Source organism: Zingiber officinale, chromosome 3B, assembly GCF_018446385.1.
Source record: "Zingiber officinale cultivar Zhangliang chromosome 3B, Zo_v1.1, whole genome shotgun sequence".
Lineage (NCBI taxonomy): Eukaryota > Viridiplantae > Streptophyta > Magnoliopsida > Zingiberales > Zingiberaceae > Zingiber > Zingiber officinale.
Window position 1 is genome coordinate 116277311 of NC_055991.1, and position 24193 is coordinate 116301503.

Below are 24193 nucleotides of genomic sequence, written 5' to 3' on the forward strand. Positions count from 1 at the left end.
AGAGTAGATTGGGGTTTATAAAGCCATGAAGCAGGAGAAAGCTCATCTACCTTTCTTCCCTAACAGTCAATCTTCATTCTTCAGCTACTATTCTTCAGAATTGTAAAAAAAATAAATTATATAAAACAAGAGGTGTTTACACATGACAACTGACAATGAAAGGAATTTTGTTGGATTGCTGTTTGAAGGTTTGAAACTACATATTCTCCTTCAAAATCCTCAAGGATGATATCGAAATCCTCCAATAAAATCTATTTTTATAGGTGTTAGATGAGGTTTAAAATCATCTAATAGTCGATAGTCGACTGTATGCCTCCATCAATCGATTGTTCCTTTAAATTCGACTTGTCTTCACTTTAGGTCGAGGATGTTGAGATGTGAAAATTGTTTCTATCTTATTTTGCTATGTCTTGACACATATTATTCCAATTAATTTTGTTTTTTCTATGAAATTAGGATGAGAACCTGTTCCATTTTAGTTTTGTGATAGTGACTTATTGATGATTGGTCATGAATATTAATTTCTTCTCTCTATTTTCCAATCATTATCCCTTCAGCACGAGCACATTCATTATAGCACAAAAAATAATTATACTCGCCTTAGATATCTTTTATTTCTAAATTATATTAAAAAAGATAAATCATAAAATCGATTTATAATTAGCCGTAAAGTGACTGATAGATCACTCATGAGATATATCTAAATTAACTTCAAAAATGATATATTTTTCTTTTATAGTTTATCTATTTTTTTAATTTACCTCTTAATTTTTTAAACATAACAATTGCACTTCTAATTCATTGAATCATAACAAATACGACTTAAGTGATTGCCATATTTATAAATAAAATTAATATTTAATTTAATAAGTACTTATTACATTTTAACACTATACGGTACTCACTGAATAAGCTCAACTCAAGGGTAATTTCCAAGGGCAAATTTAAAGATATTGTAATTTTAAGGGGCCGTCGATTTTTTTTCATAAATATCACATATTTGAACGGTTTAAGATATCACACGAAACCCGATTTGATTTAAAAAAAAAAATACTTGAAAAAGAGCACCTCGCCGCCTTCGTAGCGGAACGAGACGACGAAACCCACCGATCGATCTGATCGCCTGAATCTCCCGACGCCGGCAGCGACTTCGCCGGATTCTATACAAGTATTTCCTTCCTCATTTTGTATAGCATCGGTGAGATCTCCTTTCTTCACCGCTTCCAGCTGCGTCCCGAATTCTTCTGCTCATGTTTTCATGGGTCGGAATGACCTAGGGTGTGGGTACCGCGGCTCTGCCATTTCCGGCGGTGGAGCTTCTGATGTTCGATTTGTTTCCCCTGTCCCTCCTTTCGCCGCTCTCGACCTTCCTTCGGTTCTGGCTCCCGGGGAGTAGTCGACGGCCGCCGGGCTCTCAAAACCCCGTCTTGCTAATGCGAGGAAGAAGCGCGCATCCTCCCGTGTGAGGATGGATGTGATTTCGGACACTGAGGATGAAACAGGGTTCAATCCCTTTCGTTACGGTGCGGCAGTTGCTGCATCGGATGCTCCCGGGTCGAATGAGTTTGGAGGAACGCACAGGCATCAGGAGAAGTTCATTGGATGGAAGCCATTTCATGCCAAAGAGGAGGATAAAGTTTCAGAGAATTCGGAATCAGGTGAGTTTGAGTCTTTGAAGCATGGAGTTGATGCTGGTGGTTTTGTCTTTTGGAATGGCACGAAGACAAGCTCCAGGTTGGAGCAGAGCACCGAATATTGTGCTTCGGAGTTGGAGCATGGTGATTTTGAGTCTAATCCAACATCCAGAAATTTAGGAGCTGAGAATACTGCATTTAGCCATGACAGAAGTGGTTGTGATTCTGCTGCTGATATATTCCTGCTTGGGAGGGAATTGAAGGAAGACACTAGTTCCATTCAAACTATGCCAGTGGTCGATCCAAATTTTGGTAATTTTGCATCAACTAAATCTGAAAGTTCTGGATTTGATTTTGGTGCTGGATCGTCAGCAAATTTCAATTGGGATAATACTGGGGAGCTGAGTAAGAAGGGCACTTTGGATACGTTTTCATTAGTTGACAGCAAGGAGAAAAGTTTGAAACCTAATTTGACTACTGAGAGTTTTGGCAATCTAGATTTTGGTAGTTGTCAGTTAGGGAAGTATAAAAGTGTTCCATTTGCCGGAGAGGTAATTAATAGTTTTAAAGTGAAAGACCTAATAAACAATCAAGTGAAACATCTTCCTTTGTGGATAGAACGCCCATGCATTCTGATTCAATAGGTCTGAGCACAGGTGAGACCTTGAATTGTGGCAAGCTACTGAATCCTGGGGTTCCATTTGTAAATAGTTTTGTACCTAGAAAGCTTAAAAACACCTTTGTTTTTGGGACAAATTCAGCAAGCAATTCAGATTCAAAAGATAGTGTTGCTAAGAGCATTAGACAACCTGTAAAAAGTGAAATTTGTGATGATTTTTCTTCCATATTTAATAGGAGGGTGTGGATTTGTTCTAATTCAGTTGATAGTTCTTTTAAAGCTTCTGATAGTCCTTCATTCTCTAGTCTTCATGATCAAATGGAGAAGCTGAATTTGCAAAATTCTGATGATGCTATTCTTTTTGAAAGGATTAACCAAGGCAAAGAGGATACTAGATTAAATTCTGCTAATTTTTTCATGTTTGGTAATAGTAATTCTGCTCCGAGCAGCTTTCATGCTGAATTAGAGAAGCTGAATTTGCAAACTCCTGTTGATAATATTAATACAGAAAGGGGAAACCAAGCCGTTGAGAGTGCTAAACTTAATTCTATTAATCCTTTCATGTCCCATGAGTCTGTTCCTAGTAGCTTTCAAAATGTAATGGAGAAGTTGAATTTGCAAAGTTCTGGTGATGATTTTGCTTCTCAAAAGAGAAACCAAGATGATGACAACACCAAACATGATCTGTTGATGTTTTTGTGTTTGGTGAATGTTTTCCTAGTAATCTTCATGATGAAATGGAGAAGATGAATTTGCAAGATTCAGGTGATGATATATCTTCCGAAATGAGAAACCAAGCCGATGAGAGTACAAAACACAAGATGGCTAGTTCTTTTGGGTTTGTTAATGACAAGTCTTCTTAGACTTCCTCTGGCTGTAGTCCTGTAAATCCATCAACTGAGAAGGATAATAAAGTGGAGATTCAGAGAGAGCTAGAATCAGATAATGTCAGGACTGTCTTCAATTTCACAGGTATGCCCGAGCAAGCAGGAATTACACACACAGAATTTAGAAGTTCAAAAACTACAGAAGACCTATTGAAGGAGAGTTTATTTTCTGGACGATGTCAAACTATGCCATTCATTGGAAGGAAGGCTGATTGTAAAGATTTCAGAATGAGAAAAAGAAATAGTAAACTAAAAAATATCATTCTACCACATCAAACCTTTGCTCAAACAATTTCCTCCATTGAAGAAGTGTTTGAAAATAAATATCCAGATTCTGTTGATTGCTGCTTATCGATGGATTATTCTCCTTATCAAGAGAACTTAGTTGCTGTGTCAAGTTAAGAGAAGATTCAGTACCATCAGGTAAATCCAAACATGCTGCCTCAACCTAGGCATCTATCGATACACAAAAATCAATCCGTTTAGATGAAACTGAATGCCTTATTTCTACCACACAAAACTTGAATAACACTGGAGATAATCCAACACATGGTGAACTAAATCAAAATGATTCCGTAGATTATTTAGACAGAGAATTTGGTCTCAAATATTCAGAAAAATTTGTTCCAAAGTCTGAAATTGAGGATGTTGCTTGTGGAAGTAGCATTGCTGCAACAGAAATTGAACCTCTAGGTGCTAGTCAGGGAGGAACATGATTTACTTCAATTCTTCAGTAGAAGACTTTGATGGTGAAAATTTTATGTTTGGTGCATCATCTTTTGATTCAAAGTCCATTGTCAGCATCAAAGTATCAACACCGAAAGAAAAACAAGATGAAAGTTGTTCATGAGATTTTAAATCCTATTTCAAATTTTGCTCCCATGGATTCATCAATGAATATTCTTCAAATTCCCAGCAAGTCAATGCAACCAAACCGTGCAAGAGGAAAAAAAAATGTGAGCAATACTGGAGATGGCACAAATACCAGCCTGGAGGTCAAGAAAGAGTTCATTATTTCTGACCCTGGAAGAGTAGCAGAACAGGAAGCTTGTGAAAAGTGGAGACTTAGGTACTTATTATATCTTTTCTCATTTATTAAGTTTGTGCACTTTCATGTATTTTGTAAGGTACAAGGAGCAGCACCTGTAACTGAGTGTGACTTTGATTAACTTTATTCAAGGTTACAAGGGCTTGTTGTTTGCAAAATGTCATCAGTTAATACAAATGGGCTTTACATTGTTGACAATTTCACCTTCATTAGGGGTAATCAAGCTTATGCAGAAGGACATCTTCTTGAAGCCGAAGAGTACTATACACGAGGGCTGAACTCTATCTTTTAGAAAGAAAATAATCAAAGCTGAAATCAAGCATTGATGTTGTGCTATAGTAATCGTTCAGCTGCACGAATTTCCCTTGGAAGAATGAGAGATGCTCTTAATGACTGTATGCTAGCTATTGCAATAGATTCCAGCTTCCTCCGGGCTCAAGTCAGGGTTGCAAGGTGAGTCTTTATTGATTTGGTGGTTGATGCCATATTTTCATTCATTACATGTAGTATTTGATTTCAATCAGATTTTATACATGTACATTATACTTGATGATTGTCGTGAATCTTGGGATAGTTTCTCTAACTCTTCTGAAAAGCCTGCTAATTTAGTGAATCATATGTCTTCATGATGGAAAGTGTGGATTTTCTAAATTCTGAGTGCAAAAAGAATCAAGTTCTTTTTCTAACTACTTGTTCCTTGAAAGCTCTGTTTATGTGGAGACATTTTTTTTCTTCCAAAAAAGATATCACGATTAACACTTGAAACTTAAGACAAATGAGGATGGACATAAAAAGTAAAGATAATTCAATGAAAGTAAAATGGAAGAGATAAACCAACCGCTGATCAATTCTCTTTTACTTGAACTTAAATGTTGAAACTGAAAAGCGGAGACTAAGATGTGAAAGTTAAATATTCATCTATTTTAATTATTTCTGCAAATATGGTGGAGGAATGAAACATTGCTTCTATTCATGACTATAATTTAATCCTCTTGGTGACTAGTGATTTTGGCCTACAATCTGCATGTCAAGCCATTAAGTCTGGAATGCAAGTTTTTTTTAATGAAGGCCATTAAGTCTGGTATACAAGTTCCTTTTTCTTCTTACATGAGTTCATGTTCCATATTCTAAGAGCTTTCATTGGCATCACATAAAAGATGCCTGTCCTTGGGATGATTTAATGGTTACCACTGGTTGTTAAATAACAATTTAAATAGTCTTTTTTGCTGCAGATTACTTCTATCTTACCTTCGGTTGTGATATCCAGAGCACTTTTGTTATTTTTTGTAGATGTTTTTTATTAAACTTAATTTAATTGATGGTCAGATGTTTGGTTGCTTTTTTGTTTTATGTTGCATTATGATTTATACAACTAAAAACTATTACCTTATAGTTTGTTACTTGATATAGTTGCCATCTCACACTGGGTGAAGTTGATGAAGCAATAAAATTTTTTAATGACTGCTTGCTCTCAAAACATGATGGGAATCTGGATGAAAAAATATTGACAGTCTTCTGATGGACTTCAGAAAGCTCAGGTAGCACTTGATCTAGTTCTTGTGCTGATTACTTGGTCTTCTGATATAACATGGCTGATGTATGGTTTCTATTACATGCAAAATGACTTATGAGATTGCCTCAATAACGGTTAAACCAGTAAGGACCTGCAGGATCAGAAAGATTTTGTGATATCTTTTGAGAAAATGGTAACTAATTTGCCTGCAAGCAATTCCTTAAGCTATGACTTTTTACTAGTTTATTTTTTGTCAGTTGAATTTGTACTTACAAAGTCATGCATGTAGCAAAATATAAAGACTAGTATGCTTTTGGAAAGGGATAGCTTAGAGAGCGTTTGGTTTCTACTTTCATTTTATGAAAAACGGGCATTTTTCATTTTCTTAGAAAATGACATTTAGACATTCTCTATTTTCCCATAAAATGATATCTCCTTTTCTAGAAAACAAATGTGAAAATTTTCAACCAAACAATATTTTTTATTTTCTCAGAAAATGAAAATAGAAAATTTACAAGCCAAATGCCGCCTTAACCTTCTAAGGTTGGATATCTGATTTTTGTGCAGCATGGTATTTTCAAAAGAGATATGCGAAGCAGAATTTTTTTGAAGTCTAGGGAGATAGATGAAATTTGCAAGTGTTTGTTGTTGTTTGTGGTACAATCTTATTTGTTTAGCGTGTTATGAATCTTATGTTATTCAATTACTCTGCTGAACAAAAATTCAGCATTATGAAAGCTCTCTAAAGCTAACATGAAGACTAGATTGAGAGAACAACTCAGCATGTGTTTGTCATCACTTTTTATTTGTACATCTGGAAGTCTCTGGTACTACATATTAACAATTTCAAATGCTCTAAAATCTGAATATCAACATGATATAGGATTTACTTTGATATATAAAAAGTATATAGAAATTTTACAACAAATTCTCTCAATAGCCTACGAAACCCCACTAAATGCTCTCAAGAATGTGGATTTTGTGGGGTTTTTTTTTTTTCAATTGTTTATCTATGAATATTCTCTCTTATCAGAAAATTTCATGGGATTGCTGAAGCCTCAAAGTTGAGATATATGATCATGGTATGGACATGCTCTAAAGCAACAATATATTTTATAATTAGAAAAGTTGAATTCATTAGAGTGGAAGGTGGAGGTAAAGGCAAAGAAAATATTAGCTATTGTTATAAAAATTTAACTAATTTGTATATCAATAGTGATATAGTCTTTCCACCAGCTCAAGTTCAAACAATGGATAAAATTCATGTAGCCGATCTTAAATAGTTGGGACAAATATAGCTTGTTGATGATGATGGTTGTGCATTGAGCTCAATAGTGTTTAATCCATGTAGTCAGCTAATAATGGTTGGAATGTATTATTTGTTTTTGATGTCATTGTCATTTAAGTAGAGATGCAATTCCTGAGCTACTCCTTCAATTGTTTTATACTTTAATTTGTAGCACATAAATTACATATAGTGTTTCATGAGGCCCATATTACCAGTAAATGCAGATTATATTTGCATTTTTCTTCAATAATAACTCACTTTATCATGGAGTGCCAATGTAGGATGACTAATTGCACTCCCTGATAAAGGGTTCTTTTTTGACCCATTTCATTAATGACATGGACATACACATTCATGTTTTCTCTACTTAATGGTACAATTCAAATGCTATATGGAAATTAAATTTTCCAAATTGAAGGGTTCAAGTATATGAAGAATCCACTGAGTGTCTAAGATATACATAAAAAGGGTTTGAGTAATTTGAAAAAGGAAATTTGTATTTATGCTTTGCTGCTGGCTCATTCCTGCCTCATATGAACCATAATAATTAACTATGTTGTAACCTATTTGGAAGAAAGAGTTACCTGCTGATTTTTTTATGGTTTGGTTCTTACAGCTAATTGATGATTAACATTGCTAGACTACTGCTATACGTGCTAATCCTCAACAAATAAAATTTTCATGTTGAATTATTCTGTTTGCTTTAGTTATGCTAGTTGTGTGCACTTTTTGTTCGATTACCTTTGCCTTCACAAATTGGTAGACTAAAATACTTCTTTGGTGCCATAGCAAGTGGCTGATCGCATGAGCCAGGTTGAGGAGCTTTTACTCAAAAGGACATCTAATGGACTGATAAAGGCGTTACAACTGATCTCTGAGTCCTTAGTAATAAGTGCACATTCAGAAAAATTAATGGCAATGAAAGCTGAGGCTCTTATGGTTTGTAATTTTAAATTTAATTGTCTATGGTTTGAATAGCGTCCTTAGTACCATAATGACCATTCTTCTCTTCTATTCGAATATATATTGGAAAGTAGCAAGAGGATTCATATTATCTTAGATACATGTTTTGAAGATCTATTTTAGTATCCTGAATATTGTTCTTCAATTTTACAGCTCCAAAGGTATGAAGAAGTAATCAACTTCAGTGAGCAGACTATGGGACATGCCGAAGTTAATGCTTTATCTTCTGGAGCCAATTTACAGCCAAACAAAGAAGGTAACTCTGTAAATCTCCAAATTTTCCCCCTATATTGCTGGCGTTGGCTCCTGAAGGCAAGGGCTAACTTCTATTTAGGAAAACTAGATCAAGCATTTGAATTGCAGAAGAAGCTTGAATAAGGGAAAAGTATAGTGGACAAGTACTGTTAAATTTCACTATATTTTCTCAGAATTTAACAGGATAATGTTGTTTCTTCAAATATGTTCTTACAAATATTTTATTTACCTAGGGATAGCAGCAACTCAGACTCTTCCACATCACTGTATGCCTCTGTATGTGAGCTGTTACGCCTTAAAGTAAGCCATTTATTTTCTTTTTGGCATTATGCTTAGTAGAACTATTTTAAAAAATTTATGTAACATGATTTATACTTCAGGCACCTAAGCATACCTTTGGCCTTTCTTTTCTGTAATCTCAGAACATTTGGTAACATTAAGTTCAGATCAGCTCCACTTTGTTAGGGCAAACCCTATGTGGCTTTTGTTTTCATGTTATTTATTTTGTTACGATTGGTGTTGGTTTACTTTAAAACAATGGCATATCGGCTTAGTAAATGTTTATGATGAGAATAAAAGGGAAAAGTAAGTAAACTTGGAGATACTGAAATCATTTCAACAAGTGGTGCAAAAAATGATAACCAAAAGCTAGGAGAGGATTTAATGAAGGACTGATAATCAAAGAAGTGAAACAATAACTGCAGGAACAGCATCTGGTTTGAAGATGCATCCTGATCTAGCAGTAGGTCTGTTAATTTTCTGTTTGCTTCATAGGAATCTGGAGCTTACAACCACGTGCATCACCAAACATGAAATTTTCGACGATAGACTCATCTATTCAATTTTTGATGATTGTGATGTTGACAATGTATGATGACACAATTCTTTCCACTTTCCTGGCATATAAATATTCTTGTCATGGGATACTGAAATGTTAGTCAGTCATTATACTTTGGTTGCAAATGCATCATAACAAAATAATCTTTCAGTTTGAAGGGCGTGTTGATGGTCTAACTTCATATTTCTTCTCATTGTCATAATCATTGCAAGTCATCTATGGTTTATTAAATATCTCAGTAAGAAAACAAGTGTTGTGGACAGGAATAAGAAATGATTCAATCATCATTGTTGTGAGAAGCAAGGGTAGATAGGTCTTTTTATCTTTTGTTAATAAGTTGATTCTTAGGGTTGTATGGCTATATAAACATATGTAATTCGACTGGAAATAGATGAATCTTTAAACTCTTTTATTACAACATGGTATCAGAGCAACCCTAACCCTAGTGGCGCCGCACCCCTCTTTCTCTTCTTCTCGATCTCTCCTCTGATCGAAGCCGACCTCTCTTCTTTTCCCCTCTTCCTTCTCGATTCTCTCTTGCGAGCGACTCAACGCCGACGGGGGATACTCGGAGTCGCCGAGACGGATCGATCTTGGATCGTGGAGGAGGGAAACCCGTCGCGTCTCCGGCTTCTTTCTTCTCTTCGGCCTCGATCACCACCGAACAGCAGCTCCTTCTTCCAGCGGCGACGCCCTCGCGACTTCTTCCAGCGGCGTCTCTTCTGCTGCTCGCGACTTCTTCCAGCGGCGACGCTCCTTCTCCTGCTCGCGACTTCTTCCAGCGGTGTCTCTTCTCTGCTCGCGACTTCTTCCAGCGGCGTCTAGGGCACAGCGGCGACATTTTTTTCTTCTTCCTTCTTCATCTCGCGACGCTGCCCAATCTCTTCATCTCGTGCAGTGATTCCTTCACCGCTGGTGCAGTGCCGATCTCTGCTTCCTTCCCCGACACCGCCACCTTATCTCTTGTGCAGTGCCGGCGGCGGTTCCTCTTCTGATCTCCTTGTGTGGCGCAGGCGGCTATTTCTCGAAGCTGTGATTTCTCTAGCATTCTTTTTTTTTTGTAAGTGTAATGGCGGATAACGCTAGTGAAACCTCGGGGATTTCTGCGAATCCTATGGCGCCTTCAGGACAGGTACAACCATTTTTCACAATGGCAGGCACAGGAGGGCCCGGTCTTCAGATAGTATCAGAAAAATTGTCCGAGACAAATTATGCATCCTGGGCAGTTGCTATTGAACTTTATGTCGAAGACCATGATAAACTTGATATTCTTCACGGCTCTAAAGTGAAACCAGATGAAAAGGATCCTAGCTTTCGCACTTGGCGGCGTGACAATATTCAATTAATGACTTGAATACTTAACTCTGTTAGTTCTGGCATCAAACAAGTCATTCTTCATAACAAAACAGCGTATGACATGTGGAAGACACTGGAGCAGATGTATGGACGTCGACATGATATGCTGCGTATTTATCAGCTCAGCAGTCAAATTTTCAAACTTGAACAAGGTTCTATGTCAGTCACCAATTATTTTGCTACTCTGAAGGGGCTGTGGGATGAGTTTGACTACTACCAGATGGAAAACTGGAGTTCCACTGATGATCATCAGAGATATTTAAAGCTTCTGGAAAAAGACAGAATTATTAAATTTTTGGATGGACTTAATGCAGAGTTTGAAAACTTAAAAGGGCAAATCCTTGGTCTTGATCCTACTCCCTCTCTAGAACAAGTTTACTACAAAATTCTCAGTGAAGAAGGTAGAAGAAGGACGATGAACAACAAGGGGATTTCCACGATAAGCCCTCCGATTGGGGAGACCTCTGTCTTTATTGGTTCTGCAAACAAGTTCCGACCTGGGGGAACTAAAGGACGAGGAGACAGATTTTGTCGGCACTGCAAGAGGACTAATCATGATTCAGATTTCTGTTGGGAAAAATATCCAGAAAAGAAACCTGAAAAATTTAAACATAATGCTAAGAAGGCTCCTAATAGTGGTAATATTGCTATCCAAAAGTTAGAAAATGAAGAGATTATTGGTTCCTCTGCCTTCTACCACTGGATTGTCTTCTACTGATATTGTTAACCTCCATCATCTTCTCTCTCGGCTTCAGGCTTCATCTTCTGTCTCTACTCCAGTTCAAGCGCACACAGGTATTCATAGCTTGGGATTAAGTGTTACTGGTCCTAGCTTTTACAGCCCCTGAGTCATTGATTCAGGAGCTACAGATCACATGACAAATGCTGCTAACTCCTTTATTTCTTACTCTTTATCCTCTGGGCAGGAGAAAGTGATCATTGCAGATGGAACCAAAGCCACTGTTGCTGGCAAAGGTTCCATAAAACTTACAGATCATTTTTTTCTATCCTCTGCACTTCACGTTCCTTCCGTTTCTATTAATTTACTTTCTGTTAGTAGCATTACTAAACAACTACACTGCTCCGTAACCTTTTTTCCTGATCATTGTGTCTTCCAGGATCTCGAGACCAAGCAGACGATTGGGACTGGCCGTGAAGTAGGGGGTCTTTATTATTATCAGCTTGAAACAACATCTGCTCTGAAATCTGCAGCCAAGTGTTTGGAAAATAAGCATAAAGAAATTCTTTTATGGCATTCTTGGTTGGGTCATTTGTCTTTTCAGTCTTTGAAAATTTTATTTCCTAGTCTCTTCTTTTCTGTTCCTCTTCAGTCATTTCAATGTGAAATCTATCAGTTATCCAAACATTGTAGAACCCATTTTTCTGAGTCTATAAAGAAGAGTTTGTCTCCATTTGATCTTGTTCATTCGGATGTGTGGGGGCCCTCTCCTGTGACTTCGTTGGATGACTACCGATATTTTCTTTCTTTTATTGATGACTACACCCACTGTACATGGCTTTATTTGATGAAAACCAGGGAAGAAGTTCCTCGTCTCATTCAAAATTTTTGTATAATGGTTGAAACCCAATTTGGCTCAAGGGTGAAGATTCTTCGTTCTGACAATGCCCGTGAGTAGTTTGCACAGTCTCTAAATACTTTTCTTGAGGATTCCGGAATTCTTCATGAGTCATCCTGTCCTTACACACCATAACAAAATGGAGTGGCTGAAAGAAAGAATCGTCATATCCTTGAAACAGCCCGTGCCTTATTATTTCAACGTCACTTACCCAAATATTTCTGGGCTGATGCTGTCCTTGCAGCTGCTTATCTCATCAATCGATTGCCATCTAGAGGTCTCGGGAACCGGTGTCCTCTCACTATTCTTCATCCTGGCGTAGAGTTGTTCTCCCTTACTCCTCGGGTTTTTGGTTCTCTTTGTTTTATTCATGTTCTTGGTCCCAAGTCCTCTAAACTTGATCCTTGTTCTATACGAGGTGTTTTTATAGGGTATTCCACTTGTCAGAAAGGCTACAAGTGCTTTGATCCTATTACTAGGACAAGATATATCTTGAAGGATGTTACCTTTTTTGAGTCCGAGTCCTATTATTCTCCTCAGTCTCGTCCTCAGGGGGAGAATACTACCTCTTCCTTTGTACCTCAAGTGGTTCCCCATGATTCCTTCTAGGACACGTTCATGGAAAATGGAAAGATGCTCCATCACAGGCACTGATCGAACATCACAGAATACCAACCTTGGCTTTAGGAATAACCTTGATGGCAACCTCCTGCCCCTTCATACGAACGCGGGCTTCGGCGGCCAACGCGGGCTTCGGCGGGCTTAGGTATTTTAGGTACGTTTTTAATCACTAAATCAGATTTGCGGAGAGGCTGGCGCTTCGTCTTCTTTCTTTCATCGCCGACTTGTGTCTTCTCTCATCGCCGCCTGCAACATCCGGTGAGTTTTTATTATTTTCTTGTTCTGTTCATTGTTTTTTTTTTGTTTCTTCGTCGTCGCGACGTCGCGGCAACTCTCCGGCAACACCGGACGAGTCGCAGGGCATCAGACGCCACCGGAAGCGTCGCCGGAAGCGTCCGGCGCGCGCCGCTGGAAGCAACGCCGGACTTCGCCGGACCACCGGACTCGTCCGGCGACGCTTCCGGCGGCGCCGGAGGCCTCCCGCGAGGCGCCGGTGGCGTCCAGTGGCGGCCGGTGGCGTTCGACGTCGCGGCATCGCGGCGTTTTTTTCTTCGAGATTTAATATTTTGTATTTATTTTATTTAATAATTAATAAATTAAAACAATTCCTAACGGGATAATTTCAATAATAGGGTAGGCTTTAGGGTTCGGTTCATAAAGCCTAATAGAAATATAGAATTCAATAATAATAGTATTATTATAATACTAATAGATTTAATTTTTTTAATAAATATTAATTTATATAACAGATTTAAAAAAAATAAAAATCATTATAAATATTTTCAATTATCATTTATCAGATTTAAAAATATAAAAATAAATAAAATTTAAAAAATCATAATACATATTATTAATTTATGTAAATCGTATTTATAAATTTTATATATTATTAATTTATATTAATCAGATTTATAAATATTAAAATTTTAAAAATTCTAATAAATATTATTAATTTATATAAATCAGTTTTAAAATATGAAAATTAAATTAAACTTTTAAAAATTTCAATAAATATTATTAATTTATATATAAAAGTATAAAACAGATTTCAAAATATAAAAAAAAAATTTAAAAATCATAATACATATTAATATATTATTAATTTATATAAATCGTATTTATAAATTTTATATATTATTAATTTATATTAATCAGATTTATAAATATTAAAATTTTAAAAATTCTAATAAATATTATTAATTTATATAAATCAGTTTTAAAAATATGAAAATTAAATTATATTTTTTAAAATTCCAATAAATATTATTAATTTATATATAAAAGTATAAAACAGATTTAAAAATATAAAAAATATATTTTAAATTTAAGTTTTTTAAACAAATATCTATTATCTAATAAATGTTATTAGTTAGATAACTTAGATACTTAGATTAAGATATAATGATATATAAAAAATATTCTTAGACTTGTTAATGTTATATTTCATTATTTTGTATCGTTTGGTATAGTAAAAAGGTATAATTAAATTTTATTATCATGTTATGTTGTTAACTTGTTAAATTGTTATATATAATTTTTTCAGATTATCTGTTAACATAATGGCAAGCAATCCATCTTCGACAGCATCTGTCACTCAACCCGAATCTGGAATGCTTAGAAGAAAGTCAAACGATATCGGATGGGAGTTTGGGATATTGATTGATCCTAAAAATCTCGACAAAATTAAATGCAAGCTATGTGGAAAAACCATATCAGGAGGAGTGTATAGGATAAAGGAGCACATTGGAAATATACCTGGAAATGTATCTGGTTGTCGAAAAGCATCTCAAGAAGATAAAAATAAGTGCAAACAAGCTATTTTAGAAGGGAGTAACAGAAAGAAGAACAAAATAATGGAAGAACAAAGTTGTAGAGCAGAGGTGACTATTTCTCTAGATGAAAAAGAAGGTCTTGAAATTGAAGGGATGGATGGAATTAAGAAACCTCTTCCACTTGACCCCATGGATAGATATGCATCGGCAATTGCTCCAGAAAATGCAGGCTCCAGTGGAAGTAAAGTGCTTCGCCAAAAAAATATAAATGAGGCACTTTTCAAAGAGAGAACTCAACAAGTTCAACAATATGTTGGGAGATGAGTTTATGAAAATGGAATCTTATTCAATGCTGTTGATAATGATAGTTTCAAACAACTAATGGATGCAGTGGGTCAATTTGGACCAGGATTCAAGCCTCTAACTCAATATCAACTTAGGGAGCCACTATTGAAAGCCGAAGTTGAAAGAACAAAACAATTGTTGAAGAAACATGAAGAAGAATGGGCAAAGAATGGGTGCTCAATCATGACAAATGCATGGAGTGATAGAAAAAGAAGAAGCATCTTAAATTTATGTGTTAATTGCAAGGAGGGTACTACATTTTTAGAGTCTAAGGAGTTTTCAGAGGAGGCGCATCTAGCTGAACTTATTTTGAGTATGTTGACAAGTGTGTTGAACAAGTAGGAGCTCGAATATTGTTCAGATTGTAATAGACAATGCCACCAACAATATGGCCGCAGCTAAATTGATGAGAGAAAACCGACTTGGATCTTTTGGAGTTCAACTCACACTATTAATCTCATGCTTGAAAGTATTGACAAACTTCCACGATATAAAAAGGTGATTGAGCAATCCAAGGCTTTTACCATTTTCATCTATGCTCACCATAAGACTTTATCATTGATGAGAAGTTTCACCTCACATTGCAAAGTTTGATTGAAAAAAAAAGCTAGTTTAAGGGCCATGTTTACAAGTGATATGTGGGAGAAATGTAAATGCTCAAAAACAAACAAAGGAAAATTGGCTTACTCTACAGTGATAAGCATGAGTTTTTGGAATGGTGTGACACTTTGTTTGAAAATATTTGCTCCTTTGGTAAGAGTTCTTCGATTGGTAGATGAAGATAGAAAGCCATCGATGGGGTTTCTATATTGGGAGCTTCTTCAAGCTAAAGAAGATATCAAGGTGGCTCTGAATAACGTGGAATCAAATTATCAGCCTATCATAGTCATTATTGAGTCAAAAATGAAGGATAGACTTGATACATCATTGCATACCACTGCATTTTTGTTGAATCCTTATTTTTACTACAAAGATAGTTCTATTGCTCTTTATGAGGAGGTCGCGATGGGGATTTTTGAATGCATGGAAACTTTGCATGTCAATGAGTTAGATCTACAAGATACAATTATTAACAAGGAATTTCCAAAATATAGAAATAAGACTGGGTTATTTGGAAAAACATTGGCAGCAAAAGCATGTGAAAAAAAATGATGATACATTTAATCCATGTGCATGGTGGAGTACATACGGTGTTCACACACCTAACTTGCTAAGGGTGGCATTGAGGATACTTTCATTAACTACAAGTTCATCTGGGTGTGAAAGAAATTGAAGTACATTTGAAGGAGTAAGTTTTAAACTTTCAGCCTACTCTTTAATTAAATTAGTTATAATTTTTAACGTCTATACTCTATATTCAGGTACTAACTATAGTATTTACTTTCTCTGTTTTTTTTAGATTCACACAAAGAAAAGAAATAGGTTGGATGCCAACAGGTTGAACAATCTAGTATTTGTCCAATTTAATGCTAGATTGTTGAACAAACAAAAAAGAGAAAAAGAAAGAAATGTTGATGTCCTTCTTGCAAAAGATGCTTCAAATGCACAAGGTTGGATTGTAGATGGTGGGGAAGATGATGAAGTTGAACTAGGTTCCGGGCTCACTTGGCAAATGGTTGATGAAGCAAGTGGAGCAGATGAAAATCTACAACCCCGAAGAAGCTCTAGAGTGAGAGAACTTCATGAAGATGATTTTGAATCCGAAGAAGAAGACGAGGATCACAATAATGATATTGAGTTTGTGTCCGATGAAGAACAAGTTATTGAAAATTATGGAGAAGAAGAAGCAGAATAAATACGAGTCTATTAGTTGTGTAATTTTGAACTCATTTTGTTAAGACATGATTTATGTTATTTAACAATTATATTTTGCTTAGTGGTTACTAGTTCACAATGCATTGTAATTTTGAATTGAACTATTGCTACTATTTTCCAATGTTCTACTGTTTACTATATGATTATGATAACTTACTGCATGTTCTATTGTTTAACTATTTCTTTTATAGTTTTTTATTTTTTGGTATTGGAAAGTATGTATTTATTTTAGCATACATAGTTAGATCTTCATTGCTATGAAATTGTTTAAGAAAACATTTAGATTTGCATATGACATTGTCCACAGTCCACATGAAACAAGGGATACCGAGGAATCCGCCTAGCGGCGCCTAGTCCCCGCCTAGGCGGCCTAGGCGCTAGGCGCTGGTCTGCCGCCCGACTAGCGCCTAGCGAATTTTAGAACCTTGGCTCACAGTCTTCACCAGATATTATTACTTACAAACGACGACGACACAAGCAAGGACCAACTGTTGATCGGCTAGTTGAATCGGATGCTTTGGCTCCTGATCCTGTGAAGCAGTTATCCTCATCAGTTGAGCCAACCGCACCTCAAAATATGAATGAGTTGAACCTTCCTATTGCTGTTAGGAAGGGTGTCAGGTCATGTACTCAACATCCTATCTCCAACCACGTTTCATATTCTCGTTTGTCTCCTTCATATCATGTATTTGTTTCACAGTTATCAAATCACGCTATACCTTCTTCCTATTATGAAGCTGTAAGGGATTCAAGGTGGCAGGAAGCAATGAATGAAGAAATGGAGGCTCTCAACAGAAATGGTACTTGGGAATTAGTTGATCCCCCAAAGGGGAAGAACTTGGTTGGTTCTAAATGGGTCTATGCTATCAAGTATAATTCAGAGGGTGAAGTGATCAGATATAAAGTCAGACTTGTTGCCAAGGGATTCACTCAAACATATGGGGTGGATTACTTGGAAACTTTCGCACCAGTTGCAAAGCTGAACTCGGTCAGGGTAATTCTTTCTCTTGCTGCTCAATATGATTGGCCTGTGTTTCAGTTAGATGTTAAAAATGCCTTCTTAAATGGTGACCTTTATGAAGAAGTATACATGTTACCACCTCCTGGAATTGAAACAAAAGGAAAGGTTTGCAAGCTAAGAAAAACTTTGTATGGGCTTAAACAATCTCCCAGAGCATGGTTTGATAGGTTTTGCAAAGTCATGATATTGTTTGGCTTTAAACAAGGGAATGCTGATCATACACTCTTTATAAAAAAGAAAGAGGACAGAACTACCATTCTTTTGGTTTATGTTGATGATATGATAGTTACAGGTGATGATAAGGTAGAAATCCAGGCTCTTAAGTCCAAGTTAACATCAGAATTTGAAATTAAAGATCTTGGATCATTGAGGTACTTCCTGGGCATTGAAGTCGCTCGATCAAAAAAAGAAATCTATGTATGTCAGAGAAAGTATGTGTTGGATTTACTCAAGGAGACAGGGAAGTTGGGTTCTCGGCCAGCGTCTACTCCTATAGAAGTAAATCATGATCTTACTAGTTCTAGTGGGGAGGATCTTACAAATCTGGAAAAGGGAACATATCAAAGGTTGGTTGGAAAATTACTCTATTTATCTATGACTAGGCCTGACATCGCCTATGCTGTTAGTGTAGTAAGCCAGCACATGCATGCTCCTAAAACTATCCACATGAAGGTCGTTGACAGGATTTTAAGGTACTTGAAATCATGTCCTGGAAAAGGCTTGCTGTTTAAAGGAGGTGGTGATCTGAAGGTGGAATGCTATTCTGATGCAGACTGGGCTGGTTCTCGAGATGATAGAAGATCCACTTCTGGCTATTGCACTTTTTTGGGAGGAAACTTGGTAACGTGGAGGAGTAAGAAACAAAATGTTTGTGCACGGTCCAGTGCTGAAGCAGAATATCGAGCCATGACATATGGTCTTGCAGAGATGTTGTGGTTGAGTTTTTTGTTGATAGACATGGGATTAAAGGCTGAATTACCTCTCAGGCTGTATTGTGACAACAAGGCAGCAATCAATATTGCAAACAATCCGGTACAACATGACCGGACTAAACACATTGAGATTGATCGTCACTTTATTCGGGAGAGACTTGATTCTGGAGAGTTATGTCTGCCTTATGTTAAGTCTGAGACCAACTTGCTGATATGTTTACAAAAGCTATACCCCAAGCTGTGTTCAACTCCTCTCTTAGCAAGTTGAACATGTTTGATATATATGTTCAACTTGAGGGGGAGTGTTGTGAGAAGCAAGGGTAGATAGGTCTTTTTATCTTTTGTTAATAAGTTGATTCTTAGGGTTGTATGGCTATATAAACATATGTAATTCGACTGGAAATAGATGAATCTTTAAACTCTTTTATTACAACAATCATCATGAACAACAATAGGAAACCATGAAAGGGATTGGTCGTAGCAGGAGATTAGTGTAAGACTAGGAAAATGTCATAGAAGATATGGACATTGGCAAGGTTATTGAAATTGAGATTTTACCTAGGTAACGGGGAGAGGATTGTGAGAATAGAGAGCAGTTTTATGAGCCTAAAATTTAGTTAAAATAATTTTTAGAATTATGATTGGCACATAATTTATCACGTTTTAGAATATAGTTGTAGGAATATGAACATTTTATATTTTCAATCTAACCAAGAATATCAAAATTGTTCATATAGAGGGTCTAATTGGAATTGTTAAAGCAACTCAGTGATCATTGATCTCTAGCCAATTGATTCTGAGTAGTTTTATCAAATCACAAGCAAATTGTGAAAACGCTTCTACTCCACAACTTGTGCTACTCTGCGGATCCCACTATGGAAACAAAAATACGGGCACTAATAGCAGTTTGGATTCTGACATTGAATAGATTGGTGAATAAAAATATTTGTCTATCTGCTATAGAAATTATATTAGTAGGTAGGAATATAAGATGAAACGTCCTATTGTATGTTTATGTGACAGGTAGCAACTTCTATCAAATGAATAATGAATAACAATGACAAAATGCAACCGTGTGAGGATATGCTGGTATAACAGAAGATTAAATCAGTCAAACTGCTAATATGTTGACAAAAGTAAATGAATGGTCAGTTGGACTTCTATAGTTATCATGTTATGGCCCTCTTTATGTGGATGTAATTAACCATCTTTTCATTGATTAATAATATTACACTATCTCTAATTCATTGAGACAATACTTTAAAATAAGAAATAAAAGTACATTTGTGCTTATTCTCAATATAAATTATGTATCAACCTAGGTACACTATACTGACACTAGTAGATAATTAGACTGACATTGGAAAGTTATGATTATTCCTTTAGAAGGCTGCTACCTTTATTCTCGGAATTATTTTTGTGTGATTTTTGGTTGTTGTTTCTTTCATAATTGTATATTGAATTTTTTTTATTTTTATAACTCTCATTCTCAGGCTGCTGGAAATCAAGCCTTTAAAGAGGAAAGACATCTTGATGCAATAAAGCATTACAGTGCTGTTTTAGCATTTAATATTGAATCACATCCTTTTGCAGCAATATGCCTCTGTAACCATGCTGCTGCATATCAATCTGTAGGCCAAATTACTGATGCAATTGCGGATTGCAGTGTGGCCATAGCCCTTGATGCTACCTATCCTAAGGTTGGTCAGTAGCTTTATTTCTTAAGCTCTCATATGGTAATTTTAAGTTTGTTGGTTTCAAGTCCTTGTCCTCTTCATTTGCACATTATCCTAAGCCATTACAAGTCTCTTCACCCAAACCTAGTTTATGCAATACATGATATTATCCACTTTTGTTGGTTTTCTTTAACAGGGACATTGGGTCCTTAATTGGAAAGCATAGTACTTTTTGGCCACCACAATCCATACATGCACTCAAAATATCTATAGATGGACTAAAATTTGGAAGAACAAATCTCATCAAATCAATCTGCAATTTGGTGACAAATTCCTAAGTAGGAAACTCTTCAAAAAATTGGACCTAAAAGTTACAAATTGACCTTCAAATTAAGAAAAGGTCCAAGGTGGTCAGAAGCTAAAAATTCTGGAATCTAACTGTTCCAAACCAAATTTGCATCAAACTCATCACATAAGGAGAGCTGAGATAATATATATTGCATGTTATGCAAATCAATATTTGCTTCCTTTGTGAGAGGAAGGCAATGTTTCACTTGTTCATTGAAAGCAGATTTCTGATCTCTGCAAGATGGTTCTAAATATGGTGTTCTGAACAATATGCACAAGCACTTTTTGGTTAAGAACAGTCCTTATCAGACTACATACAATAACTTGGCAGTTGAGTTTTTAAATTTCAATTCACCTTCAAGCTTATGCTTGGAAAAACTCAAATGTTCTTAACAATGACATCTCTTTAATACTCTTCTTTTATTCCATGTACTAAATATCTTTCATTGATGATGTACAACAGGCACTTTCTAGAAGGGCTTCCTTATATGAGAGGATCACAGACTATGAACAAGCATCTAATGATCTGCGCAGACTTGTGTCCCTTTTGGAAAAGCAAATTAAAGTCAAGGATAACCAAGCTGGTACTTTGGAAAGTGCTGTCCCTAACCAAAGTGATTTATGTCAAGCTCGGTTGCGGCTTTCTATTACGGAGGAAGAGGCTAGGAAAGATATCCCTTTGGATATGTACCTTATTTTGTGAGTTCTTGCTAATTTGGGTTTGCCTTTTATTGTTTTTATATTTAACTAATAGTTGTATTCTGTTAAAGAAGTCATGAAGGAATTCAAGGTCTAAATTACACTTCCATCTTTCCAATAGTCTGACATTTATGACACTAGAATTAGGGCAAGATCAGCTGGGTTGAACTGGTGATGCTCAACAACTAGCCCATCCTTCTGCCTGTCTAGTTGCTAATTAGTTGCTACTATATATTAGCAACTAGGTGCTACCCTAGAGGCCTAGACAATAAAATAAGAGAATATAAGTAAAGTTAGTATGGACATATTCAATATTTTAACATGCTGATCAATTAGATTTGAAGGTATGAGAAGTAGACAGAAATCAAAGGAAACTCTAGCTAACCTGATTAAAAGTGAATTAAGATCTGAATATTAATAGTGATGTAGTTTGAACGGAGGATTAGATTTATGTAGCCAATCTAAATAGCTAGGATTAATCCAGTTTGTTGATGTGGATATGGTTAATACCTACTATATAGCTAGGAATAAATAGCTATGAATGACCTCAATGTTTCTCTTCCTAATTGTTGAAAATACTTTATTAGACCAGTTGAATATATTTGTTACTAGTTATGGTTCCAACATATATTTTAGCAACTTTAAGGGAAAAGACCTTGTAATAATGTAGATATAAATATCATCCTCATCATCCTCATGTTTGATTCAACCATTTAGGATCAGCTATATGAAAATATTTATATATTATGGTTTTGTTCTGTAACCTTATTTCCTTTGTTTAATCTTTCTCTGCTCTGATCAATAACTTAAAAAAGAAGTTTCAGATGCGAAAAGACAGAATGCTTGATTCAAAACCTTGAAATTGGATACAGAGTGTCCTTGGATTGCAAAAGCTTCAACCCTAATATTTTGATAATTTGTAATTGAAATTGATTTCATTTTTTTTTCTCATTGACATAATTACTAGTCTTATTGTTTGGGCACCCTTAATTCACAGGGGAATTGAATCATCAAGCTCTGTAGCAGATATAAAGAAGGCATACCGAAAAGCTGCATTGAGACATCACCCAGATAAGGTACATGCCATGGATAATCTCCAACCATTTCCTGCCATGAAATGCAAGTATCGAAGTTGTACTAGATCTTCTGAAGTTGTTTTTTAAAAAAACTTTAAATGCAACGCTGCAGGCTGTTCAGATCTTGGTCAGGAGCGAAAATCTTGACAAGCTTCGGAGAGAAGTGGCTGAAGAAGTCCACAGGGATGCTGATAGATTGTTCAAGATGATTGGAGAGGCATATGCTGTACTTTTAGAACCTGCAAGGAATAAACCTACTAAACTTTAAGAGAATTAAAGTGACACTTGCCTCCCTTCGTCAAGGTTTATGATAGACAACAGAATAGAAAAGAAGCACGAAATGAGTTGCATCTCGTTTGTCCATAGGATAGATCACATTGGTACTTCATAGTTTTGAATGGTAGTTATGAAAAGAGAAAACACACATTGTACATAAGGTACGTGTTTATGAGGAAGTATAGTGTGCTTGTGTTTGATCTTATGTTAGCATTCATGTGCCGATGTTGGGCAATGGAAACTATTTGTTTTGATAAGTTCATAGATCTACCAAGAAATGCCCATACATGGTGCTATTATTCTTTCTTTCTTTCGCCCACAATGAACCAAACTAGAGAGACCAAAACTTTCAAAATATCTCTTTACAAAAAAAAAAAAATTATTATTAGTTTTTCTCGCAAATCATCCTAATTCTTTGCCTTCATTATAATATATTGTAACACCAAAATAATGTTAATTAATTAAGATTCTTTGCCTTCATAATCGATCAGTGCCCTTCTAGAAATCTGCAAGTGCTACTGTCTAAACCTAATCCACCATGTCAGAAGATAACCAATAAAGCGCGAACTCTCTCTCTCTCTCTCACACATTTCAAGTCACCCCACATCACTTTTCCTTTAAAGCAATACGCTAAAATTAAAGAAGCTCCCTGTGCCACAAAGATTCTCCGCCCATTCACTTCATAATATAGATAACTATATATATTTGGTTATATGGGAGTAAAAGTTGATATTAATTCAATAGGGAAGGGATAAATTATGAAATTAGGTAAAAGATGATTTTAATATTCTCGTCAATCTATTGTTAGGCTAACATATAAAAGATAAATAATAAGTGATTATTAATCATTAATGTAGGTGACCAAGATATGAAAAAAATATATTCCGACATGTTAAATTTTTGATCCTAAGATCTCATGTGACAGTATCTTATATTTCAATCATGTATTGTTCCAAGGGAATGATAAATTATGTGACAAAAATTGATTCACTTGTCTTCAACATCTTTATCAACTCATCTCTAAAATAAAATAGAAAAGATAAATCACAAATGATTATTAATTATTAGTATAAATGATCAAAATATGAGGAAGAGATAAATCATGATATTAATGATAAATCAAGGTCCTATACAATCGGCTAAGATAAATCGGAAACATAGTTTCTTATATGGGAGAGAGAGGCGGGTTGAAATTAAAGTAGAGTAGAGTGGAAGTGGTCTCACTTCAAAAGCACACTCTGCGTTGGAAGCTCTTGCATGCATGCATGCATGCAGGGATATTTCCAAATCTGCATCGTGGGGCGTGAAGCCCTATTCTGTAAAGCACTTGGAGGAACTCAACTTTACTAAGCTAGATATTTGATGATCATTATTTTATTTTTCTTACTTTTTAAATAAAAGTTATAGGACTTATTAATTGTCAATTTTGCTTTTGGAAAAAAAAAAACAGTAGGAAGATTTTTGAATAGTACCAAATCAACAGCTTATTGTACTAAGTTTAATATTTTATATAAATGAGATTTTATTGATGAATATAATACCTCACGAATTAATACATTTGAAATACAGAATTAGCCCATATATAATCAAATAAAAATATTTATTCACACATTGTATTACTCTTATATTCCTAA

The 24193-nt window shown here is 35.7% G+C and overlaps 1 protein-coding gene across 5 annotated transcripts; it reads left to right on the forward strand.

Annotated features, from left to right (window-relative positions):
- The first annotated feature begins 1035 nt into the window (after nucleotides 1–1035).
- Nucleotides 1036–22764, forward strand: LOC121967384 (dnaJ homolog subfamily C member 7-like). Of its 5 annotated transcripts, XR_006107742.1 has the most exons (10): nucleotides 1036–4209; nucleotides 4402–4641; nucleotides 5599–5726; nucleotides 7779–7928; nucleotides 8106–8350; nucleotides 8441–8507; nucleotides 19978–20184; nucleotides 20972–21207; nucleotides 22205–22283; nucleotides 22396–22764. XR_006107742.1 is itself a non-coding variant. In XM_042517551.1 (9 exons), the coding sequence occupies exons 5-9, from the start codon at nucleotides 8412–8414 to the stop codon at nucleotides 22549–22551; spliced, it is 774 nt and encodes a 257-aa protein (XP_042373485.1). In that variant the 5' UTR covers nucleotides 1036–4209; nucleotides 4402–4641; nucleotides 5599–5726; nucleotides 7779–7928; nucleotides 8106–8411; the 3' UTR covers nucleotides 22552–22764. The 5 variants fall into 5 exon arrangements, 3 of the variants coding, with proteins under 3 accessions (XP_042373485.1, XP_042373487.1, XP_042373488.1); XM_042517551.1 differs by having other exon boundaries at nucleotides 8106–8507; XM_042517553.1 differs by lacking the exons at nucleotides 1036–4209; nucleotides 4402–4641 and adding an exon at nucleotides 5821–5894 and having other exon boundaries at nucleotides 5597–5726; nucleotides 8106–8507.
- Nucleotides 22765–24193: the final 1429 nt, after the last annotated feature.